Source organism: Syngnathoides biaculeatus, chromosome 13, assembly GCF_019802595.1.
Source record: "Syngnathoides biaculeatus isolate LvHL_M chromosome 13, ASM1980259v1, whole genome shotgun sequence".
Classification (NCBI taxonomy): Eukaryota; Metazoa; Chordata; class Actinopteri; order Syngnathiformes; family Syngnathidae; genus Syngnathoides; species Syngnathoides biaculeatus.
In genome coordinates this window covers 284,882-302,258 of record NC_084652.1, presented here as the reverse complement: position 1 = coordinate 302,258, position 17,377 = coordinate 284,882, and the positions used below count along the sequence as shown (strand labels likewise).

General features: G+C 41.5%; 1 protein-coding gene across 1 annotated transcript; it reads right to left on the bottom strand.

Moving 5' to 3' along the window:
• Positions 1-1,131: 1,131 nt before the first annotated feature.
• efcab14 (EF-hand calcium binding domain 14) lies at positions 1,132-10,354 on the bottom strand. The gene is made up of 9 exons (XM_061840293.1): positions 9,570-10,354; positions 8,022-8,170; positions 7,779-7,924; positions 6,203-6,301; positions 6,007-6,117; positions 3,596-3,748; positions 3,065-3,155; positions 2,842-2,970; positions 1,132-1,448 (listed from the first exon to the last, which is right to left on the bottom strand). Exons 1-9 carry the CDS (start codon positions 9,746-9,748, stop codon positions 1,276-1,278), a joined length of 1,230 nt encoding a protein of 409 aa, XP_061696277.1. The 5' UTR covers positions 9,749-10,354; the 3' UTR covers positions 1,132-1,275.
• Positions 10,355-17,377: the final 7,023 nt, after the last annotated feature.

Here is a 17,377-nt window from a genome sequence, read left to right as displayed (position 1 = left end):
TTCAAATCACAGACGACGACCACCACCCGAAATATTTCAACTCTTTATTCATTGATGTTCACAAAAAAAAAACAACAAAAAAAAACACTAATAAAATCTCATAGTGGCAGCATTTAGATCAGGGATGGAAAACTAGTCATCCAAAGAGGCATTATGAATAAATAAAAAATATGATCATTATACTTTGAGCATTTGTAGGTTAAATAAATTTGTTTTCGGCCACGGGTTCCCCATCCCTGATCTACGGCAACGCCGTTCACGCTGGCCCCTACCGTTGAATTCCAAGCTCAATGTCTGAACTACCGCTGCGTGGTTGACAATTTTTAGCCTAGTCATAAATATTTACGTTATACTATTTGAAGCAACTTGCAAAGCGCAACTTAAAAGAACAATAAGCTCAATTATAAAAGAACTCATCCGACACCCTGAACAAAATGAAATGAAAATTTACACAGTGGCCATTTTAGGGATAATTCCGTAAATGCATTATTACGCTGCCCGTAAAATGGAAGTCCGTTTATCCTAAGAGTTACGTCAGTGCTTGTTGTACTACCTGTTATAGATTGAGCTTGACATTCACGGCCTATGCTGAAAATAAATGATACGTTGATCAAATATTTATGCTAATATGTAAGCGGCGTTCTAGGGTTATGTTTTTGACCTATGTGCTGTCGATTTCCCACCCCTGCTCAACTGCATGCATGCTATGTCTCTTAATTATTGCTACATAAATATCTAAGTGTTTTTCCAAGTGAACATAGCCCTTCAAATCTCGTTTAAACAGGGGTTAAAAAAAAAAAAGTGGGGGGGAGCAACACTTGAGCTACTTCGATGCATTAAATACATGAACTGAACAGGATTATGCTCAATCGAGTGTCTCAGTTAAGATCGGAAAGTGGCTAAAAACGGGGGGGTGGGGGAAGGTTGGAAGAATCTGTTTAGTAGTCTGTAAACATTCATAAAAGTCTATAAATACATTTCGCGCTTACACGAGTTGCGGGGAGAACATTTCTGCAGAAAAATATCTCGGCGCGTGACGGGTGTAGAATTGTCAGTTTAGAACAATACTTCAAAGTGAACAACATTCTTTAGATGATTGGATTCGACAAGGTTTTTTTTTTTTCGGGGGGGGGGGGGGGGACTCGCTGAGGTTGTGCTGGAATCAAACAAAAGTGGAAGAAGACAATCAGTTCACGCATCAAAGTGCAGCAATTACAGAAAATCGTACCCCAGACCCCGCTGGGCTTCCTTGAATATCGTCGGCGGGTGACGCGCTCACACTCTGAACGCGGCCCTCAGCTCCGCCAGGGTGTACCTCTTGTCGCCGTTGCTGTCGAAGCACCGCAAGGCGCGAGCTTTCGGAGGGGACGCCCCGAGTTTCCCGCAAAGCTCTTCGTACGTCAGACTCGCTGGATCGCCGTCGACATTAGCGAAGATTCCTTCCAGACCTTGTAGACCAGGGGAAAAAAAAGAAGGTATTTGCGCCCCCCCGACTTGTATGAATTTTGTCATTTGGTCAATTTTTTGCTTTATCTGCAAATTTCAACACCTAGCGTCGTTCACACGACAATGCCCTTGAAAAGGAACATGTTAGTACAGTTATAAAACTAGTTTAGTTCTTCACATTCTCTTTTTTCCTCTTTTCATATTTTACAATATTTCACGTTTTCTTCATTACAAATCCAACAAAACTGGAGGTCTGGAAACGATGAATGACATTTTCAATGTACACGCAAGTTACAAGCTTGATCACTCACCAAATTAAACTCGGAAGTCAAGGAACAACTTGCATTAAACAGATTTTTTTTTAATGTTAAATTGGCGTTTAACTTTCCTGTAAAGCATTTGTATTTTTTTTTCCTCCTGAAATACTAACAAATTTACTTTACAGTTTAGGTGAAGGCAAAGGTGAGAGACTCTCAGGACTTGAAGAAAGAGAAGATGAGATCCGAAATATTTTCTGACCAATTAAATCAAAGTGGATAATTTCCCATGAAACGGTGAGGATCTCACGAGCAAAATTAGGAGAATCACTGATCTAGAATTAGAATTGGCTTTATTGGCCAAGTCTGTGACAACACACAAGGAATTTGCCTCCGGTAGTCGGTGCCGCCCTGGTACGACATTCTGAACAGAGAACGACTAACAAGAACAAGAGACTTTAAGTTACAGATGTGCATGAGGCAGTTTTCTTGATTAGATCTGTTATCAATCCTTGACAAGTTTGATATTTAGTTTCTCAGTAGAGACTACTAAAGGAAATGAGAAACATTCTGCATTTTGCAGAATATCCATATTACTGTTCCCAAGCTAAATCGCAGTTCGCCTACCTCTGATTTTAGTACATTAGAGATTTTCACATTCATACAGCGCATAATTTGGCCATATTCTAAACGTACGTTGTTAATTTTTTTGTAGTAAAATGAACACTGGCGGTCCGAATTGATGGGAGTTCTGAATGTGTGCTGGATGACCACTACATCCCAGAAAAGTTGTGACAGCTACGAGGATTTAGCGCCTTGGCGTTTTGGGCTGGGACTAATGCTGCATCAGGTGTGAATGTGGAGTTTTGAGCTGATCATTTTCTGCGGTGGTATCAAAAGAACAAACACGGCTTCCACGATAAAATAATTTTCACGCAAGACAATACTGCTCTGGTTATAAACTGAAAGAAACCCATGGTCTACCCACCACCGCCCCCTGACCTAAACCCTATTAAGAACCTGTGTAAAAACCCAACAAGGAAATTCGATGAGGTTGGATTTGTGCAAAAATAAAATTGAGGCCATTAAAGAAGCGAGTTAGTTGTTTTTTTTTTTTTGTTTGTTTTTTTTTACACACCTTTCAAAGTGACTCCAGTGAGCAAGCGCGTCTTTTGGCATTTGATGTCAGTATTTCTCTTGGAGCGGTTCGGGAGGAGGAACCTTGGGCGTCGACTAGTCTGAGGGTCGGGGCTTACCGTCGAGTTGTCTGTTAAAACAAAATGTTTAAAAATGATACAGAAGGAAATAAAAAAAAAAAAAAAAAAGAGTGAACATGTGCTTTAGCACTGACAATGCAGTACCTGGTGATGACACTTTGGTTGTTTGGGCCTCAATCGTCTCAGTCTTTTGAGGTCCGGTGCTGATTAGAGGCTGAAATTCAGCGTTCTTCAACTGAAAAACGAGGAGAAGAATACACTCTTGTGGGAGCTTAATTTTTCATACACAGAAAAAAACTCTTAACCATAAAGGCACGAATCTGCAACAAATGCTTCACCCATTTTTACCCAAGTGTTTAAATAAGACCTCTAAAATGCAAAATGAAACTCTGCCCATCACACTAAAAGAGTTACACCCACATGCCACAGAAATGTGACACCCCTGCTACCCTGTCACATTATACAAGCTGGGTTCTTTTTGCATCCCCTCTTTTTTTTCTTGTCCAGATTATAGTTTGCATTAGTAGTGTAAAAACAAATTGAAATTGTTATTATTTATACTACGAAACACTGACATTTGAACAGGGGTTTTACTCCTGGTGTTTAGGGCGCGCCCTCTGTTAGAACAAATATCACAAAGCCTAAAAATTAAAAAAAAAAAAAAAAAAAACGCACGTTTTCTTGGGAGCCGTTCTCCAGAAACGAGACTCTGTGCTGGAGCTCGGCGACGGTGGACAAGAGCGCGTGGATTTGCTCGTCGCTCCACGCGTGGTGCTTTGCTTCCGTCTGGTTGGCCTCGCTCACTGCTTTCCTCAGGTCACTTATGTCCTGTTAGAACATGCGCAAAATGTTATCAGAACCTAATGTGGACAGGAAATGGACCGTAACGTACATATATGTGTATATGTTAACGTTAGTTTAGGTTAAGGGAAACGAGCTCTCCCTCTCCCGGAGTAAGGAATATAATCCCTCCTCTGGGATTGGGAAAGGGGTGCACGATCCATCCCCCTGCGCCACCCACGTTCCACATCTCTCCTTTGCTGTTGGCGGTACGCTTGGGTACGCCGGCCGTAACGGACCACTGTCCACTCGCCGCTCATTGTGCTTCCGTTTGATTTGGAAAAAGTCCAGTCGGTAGTTGTAGAAAACAGAACTTTTTCATTTTTGAATTCCAGATGAAAATATACAGTCAAATGGTAGTTTTCAAAAACAAATAAATAAAAGTACAAACTAAATCAAAACATCAAAGAGGTGACGCCAGTGGGTGTGCCCTTGGCGACGTTTCGTCCATACAAGGTCTTTCTCAGGCCGAAGCACAATGAAAAAACAAAAATTCAAATAAAAAAACATTAAAAAAATGTCCTCAAAAAGTTACAAAAAAATTAGGTTAATCGGTACTCCTATGTCTTTATAATGTTCTTAAAGTGGAGTTGGTGTCGTCATTAATCCCCCAAAAATGAAAAAAAAAAAAAAAAAATTGTCCAAAAGAAAGTAATCCACTTGGAGGTTAGGTGAGGGTTATGGTGAGGTTATAACGTATGTTAGCTCCCTCTATGTAGAAGAAGGGGAACGACGAGACCGGGAGATTTCTCAGTAAGCGTCTGCTACGTACCCAGAGTTCCCCTGTTAGTAACGCATGCGCATTCATCACAAGGAGACTTTTCAGCACAGGTGAGCGCTCAGACCGTCACACAGGTTTAAAAAAAAAAAAAACAAACAAAAAAAAAAAAAACACTGGTAAAAATCACTGAGACACGGCAGTAACACCTATCCAAGATGAACACTCTGATTGCATTTAAGACCATCAAACGACAACTAAAGACGTGGTTTCTATGGAGGCTGTAGTAAAAAAACTGTTTTCATCGTTTTTTTTCTCAAATATCTGCCCTACTTTTCACTCTGAAATTAATCTCCTGAAACACACGGGCGCTCGCTCCATGAATTATGAATGTAACTGTGCCCAAGACAGAGCCGAGAAATAAGTCCGATCTTAACCCGGCGTCTTCTACGATGGAAACTCCACCAAAGCATATTATGTACGTTGCATAAGCATATTGTGATACATAAACATTGCCGGCATTTGGTTTGGATTACAGCCACGGAAAAGAATATCTGCTAACATCTCGGCTGTGTGCAAGCCCTCGTTATTAAAAGATTAATATGCAGCACAACAGCTGAGGACAACAGATACTACATGACACAGCTACATGTTACATGACTGCACTCAAAAGAACCAATGTCTAGCTACATAATATTTTTGGGAATATTAATACTTTATTATTGTTGAACTGAAAAAGAAAAAAATCTGGAAATAGCCCCCACTGTATTTTTGTAAAATTACAATATTTTCATTTGTAAAAGTAAGATTTTCCTCACAAAACAACATCTTTAGCCTGTGAAATGTCCAGTTAAATAAAAATTGGAATAAAAATTATTCTTTTTTTTGAATATTAATACTTTATTGTTGTTGAACTAAAAAAGAAAAAAATCTGGTAATAGTCCCCCCATCTTATTTTTGTTAAATTACAATATTTTCATTTGTAAAAGTAAGATTTTCCTCACAAAACAACATCTTTAGCCTGTGAAATTTCCACTTAAATAAAAATTTGAATAAAAACTAGTCTTTATTTTATAACTGCAGTTTATTTTTCCACAATATCACAATTTAATTCTCGACTCTACTCCCTAAATAATGTTTAATTTTTTTTATTGTAAAATATTTTAACTACATATAATTATGACTCAATTGTAATCCTTTGATTATTATTATTACTCATAAAATTGCAACTTTATTTGTCATGTTGTCACTTAGCCACACCCCTTCAATGACAGAGCAACATAATCCCAGTATAATGCATTTTACTTTCATTAAATTTAATGCTAACTTTCCTCGCCATGTGACAAGAATAAAGCACACGGTTGCAAAATATAACGAAATATGGTTGCTTCCCGCTGTGACCTTGAGGAAATATGATCACCGGACAATTCATTAGGCACACCCACGAAACCCTCGAGTTCCACGACATATGAGCATACACTATAAAAATTAAAAACTAATCTTGTAGTCTGTGAGTGTCCGAATTTACCATTGTTGCCTTCAGGTTGTCGTTTGAATCCGTTTGACTTTCGAGCACGGTCTGCATCGTCTTCACGTCGTGTTGAACACTTGTTAGTGTGCTCCCGATCGTAGCCACGCTCTAAAAACAAAAACAACAAAACGTTACTGGAAAAATAATGAACAAAAACTACTGAGTGTATTTTTTTCCACAGCGTATTGTTTACCTTTTGAAGTTCTTCCACCGTTGTGGGCAGGCTGATTAAATCGGAGGCCGATTTCAAATTGGCCTTTAAGTGGCTTACGGCAGAGTCCAGCAAGGTGATCTGCATGAGGACAATGGAAAAAAAATAAAATAAAAACACACTGAAAATTACTATGACATAAATTTAGAATCCTGTCAGTTTGATTTCTAGTGAAACTAAGGGGCGGGGAACCCTTTCACCACATTAAAAAAAAATATCACACAACCTTCCCCTGTTTTGGGGCTTCTTTTTCCTCACATTTCCTGAGGTTTCAAAAGAAATAATTACGGTAATTTCCAGCCTTTAAGCCACGACTTTTTTCACACGCTTTCACCCCTGCAGCTTATGCAATGATGCGGCTAATTTGTACATTTTTTTCCAACGGCCGCAAGGGAGCACTCAAGCGGAAATGGTAAGAGTCAGACCGGTGGAATATATGCGCCAAGGAAGTGACTTTTACCGGTATGTTTTTTTTCCTAACTGGCTTTATTAGCGCTGTGCTAGCCTGTTACTGTTGCGTTTCAGTGATTTTTACCGGTATGTTTTTTTTTTTTTTAACCGTCCCTCTAATCGCTGTGCTAGCGTTAGCGCTGTGCTACCATGTTGCTACTGTTACTGCTGCGTCTCTGATTTTTACCGGTATGTTATTTTTTTTTTTGTTTGTTTTTAAACTGCCCCTCTTAGCGCTGTGCTAGCGTGTTGATGCTGTGTTACTGCCGTGTCACAGGCACTGTTTGGAAAGAAAAGCTAAAGAATTATTAAAACTTTGGAAACGCTTTCTGTGTACCGTCTTTCTTTGTAAATATCTCATGTTTCAATGTGGTCACATGCGGCTTTTAATCAGGTGCGGCTTGTGTATGTACAAAATGCTTTTTCCTTTAAAAACGTACTGGGTGAGGCTTATAATCAGGTGCGCGCTATAGTCCAGAAATTACGGTAAACACATTGTTTTCCCCTCACTGTTTCTGAGGTTTTAATTGATTTAAGATGGCATCAAATGCTCTTGTGGGTCCGAGACGGCCCAAACGTGGTTGGTTCCCCAGCCCAGTTGAAATGCAGACCAGGGAAACACGCTACTATTAATGACACCCAATTTGAGGAGTCAATATTTCTACTGATCAAATTTAGCAAAAGCCCGATTATCAGAGGTGTATAGATGATTATCCTGACTACCCTGTGTGCTGCGTCTCTCATATTTTTAAAATTGTTTAAGAAGCAGGCGGCATGGTGGTGCGACTGCTTAAAGAATCTGCCTCACAGTTCTGAGGACCGGTGTTCAAATTCCAGTCCCGCCTGTGTGGAGTTTGCATGTCCTCCGGTTTCCTCCAACATCCCCCAAAATGCATTAATTGGAGAGACTAAACTGCCCCAAGGTGTGATTCTGAGCACGAGTGGTTGTTTGTCTCTTATGTCCTCTACGGTGACCTGGCAACCAGTTCAGGTAGTAACCCTTGTCCTGCCCAAAGAGAGCTGGGATTGGCTCCAGCACTCTCATGTGAGGATAAGCAGCTCAGAAGATCCATGGATGGGTGGTTAAGAAGCAAAGATGACAACTAACCTTTCTGTTCATTTCTGTGAGGTTGAACCAGAGTTTGCCCAGCCCTTTGTTCCCGTTCTCAATGTCGTCAAGCTTCCTGTCCTTGTTTTTCAGGTCCTCGCTGAGTTTTGGTATTTCACTCGACGACGCCTTTTGGCTGGATTCCACTGTTACATTTCAAAAGACAACAATAAAATCACAGCAGTTTAAAAGGTTTCAAAATTCCAGGCAACACCACAGCGGCTCCATTTAAGTGCGTCTTACTGCTGTGCAGTTTTTCCTTCATTGAGTCCAGATCTTCCTTCAAGGCAATCTGCATCCAGATGAGTCCGGCGCAGGCCATGACGCAAGCAGCGAGGATGATGAAGAGAAACAATGGGTAGCACACGTTGCAGCATTGGCTGTAACTTCTCCTGTAAGCCGACAAACGTGGCAACATTAGACGCACTGCAATGCTTCTTTAATTATTCATGGCAAAAGATATTTTCAGAGGGTTTCTGCGCCGTGGGATTTGTGCCTTTTACATGTTTGAGGTGGCGGCACCATCAAACTTTCTTGCATATCTTTATTCAATGTTTTAGTATTATGCTGTACATTTTCACTTTTTTTGTCATATCAAACTCTTCAAAAAAATTGCTTTACCAATATTCCCTGTTCAGGCGGAATAGTGAACAAATAATTAGAGCATCTGTCTCACAGTCCTGAGGGGTAGGGTTCAAATCCCGCCCCCTCCTGTGTGGAGTTTGCATGTTCTCCCCGTCCCTGCGTGGGTTTTCTCTGGATCACCCCGGTTTCCTCCCACATCCCAAAAACATGCAACATTAACTGGACAATTTAAATTGCCCCAAGGTGTGATTGGGAGTGCGACTGTTGTCTTTTTTATGTGCACTGAGACTGGCTGGCAACCAGTCGATGACAGCTGGTTTGGCTCCAGCACTCCCGCGACTCTCGTGAGGGTAAGTGGCTCAGAAAATGGATGGATTTATATTCACTGTTCATTCTCTTATTTTTTTTCCCCCTCGCAATATAGCAATTTTATAATTGTCTTGTAATATCCATTCTTCTACCATTTTTTCCCTCACAATAATTACAATTTGATTTTTATTAAATTACACCTTATCTAATAAAAACACAAATATGCTCTTGTAAAATAACAAAATCATTGGCGTTTTTTTCTGTTCTTGTGAACTACTTTACAGTTCGTATTCTAACTTTTTCTCACATAATTATTCCAATCATTTGGCTGGGAAATATGGCCTAATAATAAATCTTTATCGCTGATTTTAATTGACCCCCCCCCTTTGCTTATAGAAAATGCAAACAACATGACTGAAATTTCATATCACTATGATGAATAAAATGTTTTTTTCACCTATTCTCTCATTACAGCCACGTTGTTTATGAAACCAGTAATCATCAGCAAGGTTGCAATTTAAACTATGGCTGCAATTTTTTTTTTTTAAACATCACACTGACAAATTTTGCACCGACACGATAAATCGCCCAGGTCTAGTATCTAGTAAAATTATTGATTGTTGAACGTTCTGACTTCATTTTTGTCCTCATCAACACGAAAAAAAAACTGTAATATCATTACTCATTAAAAAAAAAAAAAATCTAGTATAGTCACTTTGTTCAAGATTTTTTTTGTCTTTGCGTATTCTCAGTTGTTTGTCTTCTGAATTTTGGTGTAGTCATGTGACTTGTAATGGTAGTGGTTATATAAATATACTGCATCTATGTATTAAATCCTGTTTACACATGTTTAAGTAAGTCACATCGGTTTATTGTCATTTAGCATTGACCACTCACTTGCCAAAGCTCGCTCCGCTGCTCATTCCGTTGAACTCGTCGTCGTCCTCCGAGCTGGAGTCGGACTCAGAGTCCGGCGGCTCGGTTCGGAGAAGCCGGTGACCGGAGCCCTTCTTCGCCTTCTTCCTCTTGCTGTCGCCGAGTCCGATGAGGGCGTTGAGCTCCTTCCTCTTCTTCATTTTCTTCTGAGGAGTCAGCGAACCCGCTGCGCCCGACTTAAAGCCAACTAAATCCAACGTTTTGTCCAGTTTGCTGGCCGACTTTGAGGTTGGAGCTTAAACTAACGCCAGATTTTCGATCGCGTTGAGAAGCCGGGGTAAATAAACACACCGGACGGACGACGCCGGTTTCTGTAGTACGGACTGCCACCGCGATGTTACAAATAATGGACTAACATAACCTTATTTTGGGAGAAAAAAAAATCCACGCTTGCAGTAACTTTAAATGATGCCGCTCGTATTAAAATCCACCGGATGGCTAACGCGGCTACATTTGACAACTTGCTAACGCTAGCAAACACGACTACGAGTGGCTAACGTCATCTCAACGGCATTCAAAGTGAAAAGCGCCGGTGACGAGCATTTTTGTATCAACGCCAAAGGGCGTATGAATATAAACACGACATGTAAAATGTCAAAAGTCCAATTTGCTGCGACGTACTTCAAGGCGTCGGTCCAGTCGGCCTTGCAGTATGTAAAGCACAGTACAGTATATTGTTTAGGTGCGACGTTCCAGTTAGAGCAAAGCTGATTGGTGGAGTGCTCGTACTCCAACTTCCTGTCTCGCGCTAGTCACGCCCACTTTTATGCGCCACTTGTAACCATAATAATTGTTTAAAAAAAAATAAAACCATCAAGCGGTTGCGTCGCTTGGTCAGGGGTTTACCCTGTTCAATCTTACTGTAAATTAAAAAATAAATTATAATAATAATAACGTCCTTCTAATGTATGGAGTAACAGAGGTCTCTAACCTGCGGCTCCAGAGCCACACGTGATGCTGTCATGTTTGTTTTTTTCAAATGGAATTATCCCTCCGTTATCTTTGCCGCTTATCCTCACGAGGGTCGCAGGGAGTGCAGGAGCCTATCCCGGCTGTCAACAGGCAGGTGGCGGCGTACACCCTGAACTAGTCGCCAGCCAATCGCAGGGCACATGGAGACAAACAGCCGCACTCACAATCACACCTAGTGGCAATTTAGAGTGTCCGATTCATGTTGCATGTTTTTGTGATGTGGGAGGAAACCCACGCAGGCACAAGGAGAACATGTAAACTCCATACAGGCGGGTCCGGGATTGAACCCGGGACCTCAGAACTGTGAGCCCAACGCTTTACCAGCTGCCCCATTGTGCCGCCTACTACAAAAGTCCACCTTTAAGCAATTTTTCTGTAGGAAATTTCAAGTCACACTCTTAGTACTTGGTTGAGAGTTGACAATTAAGCAAGATGTGATTTCAACTGACATTTTGAAGCCATATTTGAAATCCATCCACTTTCTTAGCCACCTATCCTCACAAGGGTCGCAGGACCCTATCCCAGATGTCAACGGGCAGGAGGCGGGGTACACCCTGAACTGGTTGCCAGCCAATCGCGGGGCACATAGAGACAAACATCCGCACTCACAATCACACCTCGGGGCAATTTAGAGTGTCTAAAATTAATTTTGCATGTTTTTGGGATGTGGGCGGAAACGGGAGTGCCTGGAGAAAACATGCAAACTCCACACAGGCGGATCCGGGATTGAACCCGGCACCTCAGAACTTGGAGGCCAAAGCTTTCCAGTTGATCCACCGTGCAGCCCTTATTTGAAATAATTGGTAATTTTGAGTCATTGAAATGTGAAATTCACATTTTTGCACTTAGCCGAATTTAGATAAAAATGTACAGAATTCCTTTTAATTCTGGTCATGAAGATTTATTTTTTTTGCACAAAAATTTGATGGTCGATAGAAGTCGTAGGGCGTGAAGCTTAATGTGGAGGCTCCAAAGGGACCCCGTCATTTTCTTCATATTTACTTATTTCTATCCTGAACGCAGTACATTGTGTAAATAATGACTTTCGCTGCCGTGCGGCCGTCTGCGGCAGGCCATCCCCGCCGACCTTCGCTGTGACCCAGCAAGACTCTCCATAGTGAGAGTCCGCTGGCCTTTAGCTCTTTTTCATGAAAATTGGACACCCGCTGGCCCGCTTTCTGCTGGGGGAAAAATATATTCCTTTATTGCCCCTGCCACCCTCGCGCTCCCTCCTAAACTACTGCGGCGAATTACTAATAATAGGCAGCCGGTATGAAATTCAACCCACAATAGGCGCTGAGTGCTCCTTAGCATCTCAGTTTGAGACGTGGCCCTACTGCTGATGCTTTATGACGCCCGGAAAAAAAAAAAAAAAGAATTCCTCATACACTAATAATCACACGGTGCCCACACAATGCTAATATTATCATAGCTTAGCAGGACTAACGTGTCCGTTGTTATTGTTTTGAAGATTATAGGGAGGAGGAAAAATTCAATCAGTGTTGGAACACCCGGTGAGGGAGGACATGCGCCCCGCTGCGGTTCGTACACATTCTTGCCAGCGTGAGGTCTGTGAATTACAGCGCCGCCGGGGTTTCATTTCATCTTTCTTTTTTATTTTTTTTCATTTTTTTGGTGCCTCCGGGTCACAAGGTCTTACGTCACATGTGATTACCAACAACAACAACCACAAAATAGCATTTGTTGTTGCGCTCTGCACAGAGGAATAGAATTGTCTGCTAATTGAAGGCTTTGGGTCTGACACGGCGGACTTTGTGAATACAGATTATTATCGAAAGCTGCGGTCAGAATACCAAAATTTCCTTCCCCTCATTCACCGCCTCGATTTATTTTGTTGCACAGGTGTGATCGCTGCTGTGTAGAAGCATATGCTTCCATGGCTATAAAAGGACTGAATTTCGACAGGCCAATAAAAACTGCATTGCATCGGAATTTCATACAGTTTATTAAGCCTATCGTTGCGAAACCTCAAGTCAATTACATTAGTTCAGCTATTTTTTTTTAAATAAATTACTTGATTCATGAAAATTAACTTTTAAACTTTTAATTTGACTGTCCTAAAAATGGCGCCCCACAAGTGAGAGATTGACAGTGGGACATTTCACGTCAGCAACACATTTATTATGGTAGTTAATATGTGCCACCAGGATTTGAATTAAAAATGCCACTGAAAATTTTACGTTGCAAAATTCACATTGTTATTTCAATGCGATCACATTTTCAATAGCTGGCATGAACTTTTCAATGTTAACAAGTTTGCCATATAAAAAAAAAAAATAATTCAAACGCAATATTTTCAGTCTCCTGAGATTCAACTGGCTACAATTCACTGTCTGAAATTCACTGTCTAACAGCCGGCCAATCCAGTTCCGCTTTCTTAGTATGTGATGTCACGTGACTAAGAAAGCGGAACTGGATAGGCTGGCTAATTTCAGACAGCGAATCGTAGCCAGTTGAATCTCAGGAGACTGAAAATATTGCGTTTGAATTTTAAATGTTGATTTTTTTTCTTATATGGCCAATTTGTTAACATTGAAAAGTTCAACTGAAATACAGCTATTGGAAATGTGATCACGTTGAAATAATGTGAATTTCACAACATAAAAATGTCAGTGGGATTTTTGATTCAAATCCTGGTGGCACATATTTACTTGCATAATTTAGTGAAGAGCTTGTGTGGGTTTTTCTTTGGTTAGTCCGGTTTCCTCCCACGTTCCACAATAAAACAAAAACAAAACATGCACGTCAGGAGAAGTGAAGACTCTAAACTGCCCATAGGTGTCGATGTGAGTGAGCTTGTTTGGCTGCCAACTCGTTCTCGCCCAATCTGGAGTAGTCGCCTGCTTAGTTGAACAATGGTGAGGAAAATGGACGCCCTTCCCTGTTATGCAGTATTTGACTTTCTCCGGTTGCCGCATCACCAGGGGGCAATGTTCTCTCATTTGACGCCGAATAAAAATGAGCTCACAATCCCTGGCTCAGAAGGCCACGCCACCTAGATCACTTTCTACATTAGGGGCGAACTTTTCCCATTCTTAACCACTGACCTAAAAAAAAAATAAAAAATAAAAAAATAGGATAGCGCATACATATCTAGCGATATGTCGATTGGTTGGCCGCCATCTTGCTACTCCCAAAACGTGTGGAAGACGATTTACAGCAGTGATTCTCAAACTCTGGTGGGGTACATTAGTGTGCTGTGAGCGCTCTTCAGGTGTGCCGTGGGAAGTCATCCAATTTTATGTAATTGCTAAAAATAAACTCATTTATTCCAAGAAATAATGTCTCTTTATTCATCTATTTATGCCAGTGAGGCGCAATGACAGAAAGAACAACAACAAAAAAAATCCTCTTCTATTAGATGGCAAGAAGTACATACAGTAATTAATCGATCAATTTTCAGTGACATTTTACTTTTGTTGGTGTGCCGTGGATTTTTCAATTGTAAAATATGTGCTTTGGCTCTAGAAAGGTTGGAAATCACTGGTTTACAGGTTGGATTATGGCAGTGTTTTTCTCAAAGTTTGGCATGTAGAATTAAAAGTGGTCGCGTGACCTTGACATTTTTTTTCAGTTCTGGTAACATGAAGGATTTTTAATCCGACTTCGTAAGCCAAAAAAGGCTAAGTGCAAAGGAAAGATATATATACATGACTAGCAAGAAACCTTGCGTATTACATAGCGCCCAATTTCCGTGACACGCTAACATTTCCCAAAATACGCCGTGAAGCACTATCATCATAACATACCAAAAAACTAAGCATTTTTTTCGTCATAAAAACATTCACTTTTAAATCAATCAGTTCGATATATTTTTGGAAATAAGGACTCGCAATGGTTAAATACATGCTAAACGCATTGTTCATTTGTGGTCTCTGCGACGTCCTATTTCAGACAGAAATATGCTTCCTCGCATTTGAAAATCAAATTCAATTTGCAGAATTCTGTGTTATGAAACTTTAACAGAGTCAAAATAAATCTGTGGAATGTTTTCTCACAGCCACAAAACTGGCAATTAACGCAGTTAATCGCTGTCGCTGGACAGGTCGGCATGGTTGTTTTGGGAGTATCAAGATGGTGGATGGCGACTTCAGTTTTGGCGGCCAATGAGCCATCCAGTCTTTCTTTTTTAAATCAGTGCCGGTAAACGGGCCTTGTGACTGTGAATATTTCACACTGAGCAATAACGAGGCCGTGCATACATTCTCACAGGATGTAGCTATCTTTTTATATATATAAACGTCGTGTGTCTGGACTACTTGTGTGCTTTTGTGGAAGGCGTGACATTAAAAGCTACTTATGGTGTCACTTTAACAATACACGGCATGATAACGAAAGTGTTGAACGCTCATTCAGCAATCAGCCAGTGAGTGAGTGAAGGGTTTGGCTTTCGAGCACATGCGAGTGAATACAGTAGCTCCATGTAGGCTAATAGGAGTAAGTGAACGCTTTGATTAAGATTTAAACGGCTGGAAACACGTTTCATTTACTCAACAGTGAATCTGAAATGATCTAGTCTCCAATGCAAATGAAATGTCCATCCATCCATCCATCCATCCATCCATCCATCCATCCATCCATCCATCCATCATCCATCCATCCATCCATCCATCCATCCATTTTCTTTTGACGCTTATCCTTACGAGGGTCGCTTATCCCAGCAGTCAACGGGCAAGAGGCGGGGTGCACCCTGGACTGGTCGCCAGCCAATCGCAGGGCACATAGAGACAAACAGCCACACTCACAAATCACACCTAGGCGCAATTTAGTGTCCAATTAATGTTGCATGTTTTTGGGATGTGGGAGGAAACTGGAGTGCATGGAGAAAACCCACGTAGGCACGGGGAGAACATGAAAAGTCCACACAGGCGGGGCCGGGATCGAACTCGGGTCCTCAGAACTGTGAGCCCAACACTTTATCAGCTGTGCTCTTCCGGAGCACTTGTTCTCATTAGGCTCACGGGTGTGCAGAATTCTAGCCCGGCTAATTTTGGGGAATTGGCCGTGCACCCCATAGTTAGGAAAACTAAATATGCCTGCGAACTGACGCGCTTACGTGGCAGCCATGTTGCAGAGGTCGTTGTTCCCGGAGAAGGCAAAGCAAAAGAACTGAAACGAAGTCGTTACGTGTTCATTTCTCAACCGATTTTCACGAGGGTTGCTGATTTGTACGCACCAAAGCTTATGTTTTCCTTGCATTAGATTTTAAAAGAAAAAGCAACAATTTTTTTTTCCTTACATGTAGATCGGTAATTCCAGTTCCCTTGTCAAAATTGACCTTTCTGATGATGATCTTAAGCTCCGCCCCCTTAGCCACGTCCCACAAGCTTCGAAAATGGCGATTGAACAGAACATGATTGAAGTCGATTCTCTATCGCGTATTCCAGATAATATTGGGGTATGTTTTTTGCCAAGTGCATTAGACATGTCCAAGAGAGATCTACAGAGAGGCGTCAACTATTTCACGCAACGATATGTACATGGAATTAAGATTTTGGATGGAGCAGGACGCAATGTCAGAGTTATGGCGAAACATTGGCGATCAATGCAAAAAAGTTTGACGCCTCACAAACTTCATATTGAAATCCAACAGGATAAAATAGTGGAATCGTACTGCGCATGTAAAGCAGGGTGAGTACTTTTTCCCTGGAACGATCACGAGTAATATCATCGTAGTCTTTAGAAGTGAGTGGGTGCATTCATTTGACTTGGCTCGTAATCGAACCCAGTGCTCTGTCTTAAAAAAGTCCGATGTGATACAAAATGGCAAATAGACATTTCTCTTGCATGACATGGCGCATTTACATATGACCAACCCGACTCTTCAGCATAAAACATGACACACTTCATTCGGCAGGTCAGTGATACACTAACAAAGTGAAAGTTGTTCTCCTGCACTGAAAATATTTCAATCAATCTCAGAGAAGTTACTTCTCTCTCACTTTCGAAGGTAATACAGCCTTGTGTTTGTTGATATTGTCCACATTTAGTTGTACGTGGTTCTCTTCCGCGAGCCTTAATCCATCGTAGACACTTTGTCAACTGTGTTTTGAGCTTTGGAAAATGAATCAAACGGGCCCCTTTTAACCGAGCAGGATATCTTTCATCAGAATTGCACGTTCCCCAAGCGCATCTGAGGACCATTTTCTCCGTAACATTAACTTTTCCAAGCGCCCGCTATTGACCACCAGCATTGCTTGTGGGACAACATGGCGCCAGGGGTTAAGACATTGCGGCTATCTGATTAGCTATTATTGTACGAGTGATTGACAGGTCGGAAAGGTCCATTGCACAGTGTTCTACACACTCCTACGTGGCACAGTTTACAATACCGGCATCCTTGTTTTTTTTTGTTTTTTTTGCCTTCTACACATGGAATGCACTGATGACTCTGATCCTCCAAGCTTATCGTTCCCCTCAGCGTGGCGCTCAAAAGGTAAATGCATCAACAACAAAGCACTGCTTTAGACAGTACCACTCCAATGTGTCAGTGTCAGGAAGTCCCCTCAAAGGGGCCCCCCCCCCCCCCCCCCCCCCCCGACTAACCGTCACTGGCTGGCGACCTCAAGGGGGCCCCGGCAGACAGCAGCAAATTGATCAGCCTGACAATGAACGGGGTGCACATCCATTTTAGTTGTTCCTTCTTGTCTGTTTGTTCGTCCGTGTCCATCGCCGCCGATCAGAAAAAGGATTCCCCACCCCTCGGTTTTAATAAGATACCCCGGCGCAGCGAGCGCTAATTCAAATCACATGATTGCATCTTTTGATTCGAGGCG

Coding starts and splice junctions, on each gene's coding strand:
- efcab14 (XM_061840293.1), bottom strand. CDS start 9,748: ATGAAGAAGAGGAAGGAGCTCAACGCCCTCATCGGACTCGGCGACAGC. Junction 6,118..6,202: donor CGGTGGAAGAACTTCAAAAG/GTAAACAATACG, acceptor TTTTGTTTTTAG/AGCGTGGCTACGATCGGGAG. Junction 3,749..6,006: donor ACAACCTGAAGGCAACAATG/GTAAATTCGGAC, acceptor ATGTTCTAACAG/GACATAAGTGACCTGAGGAA.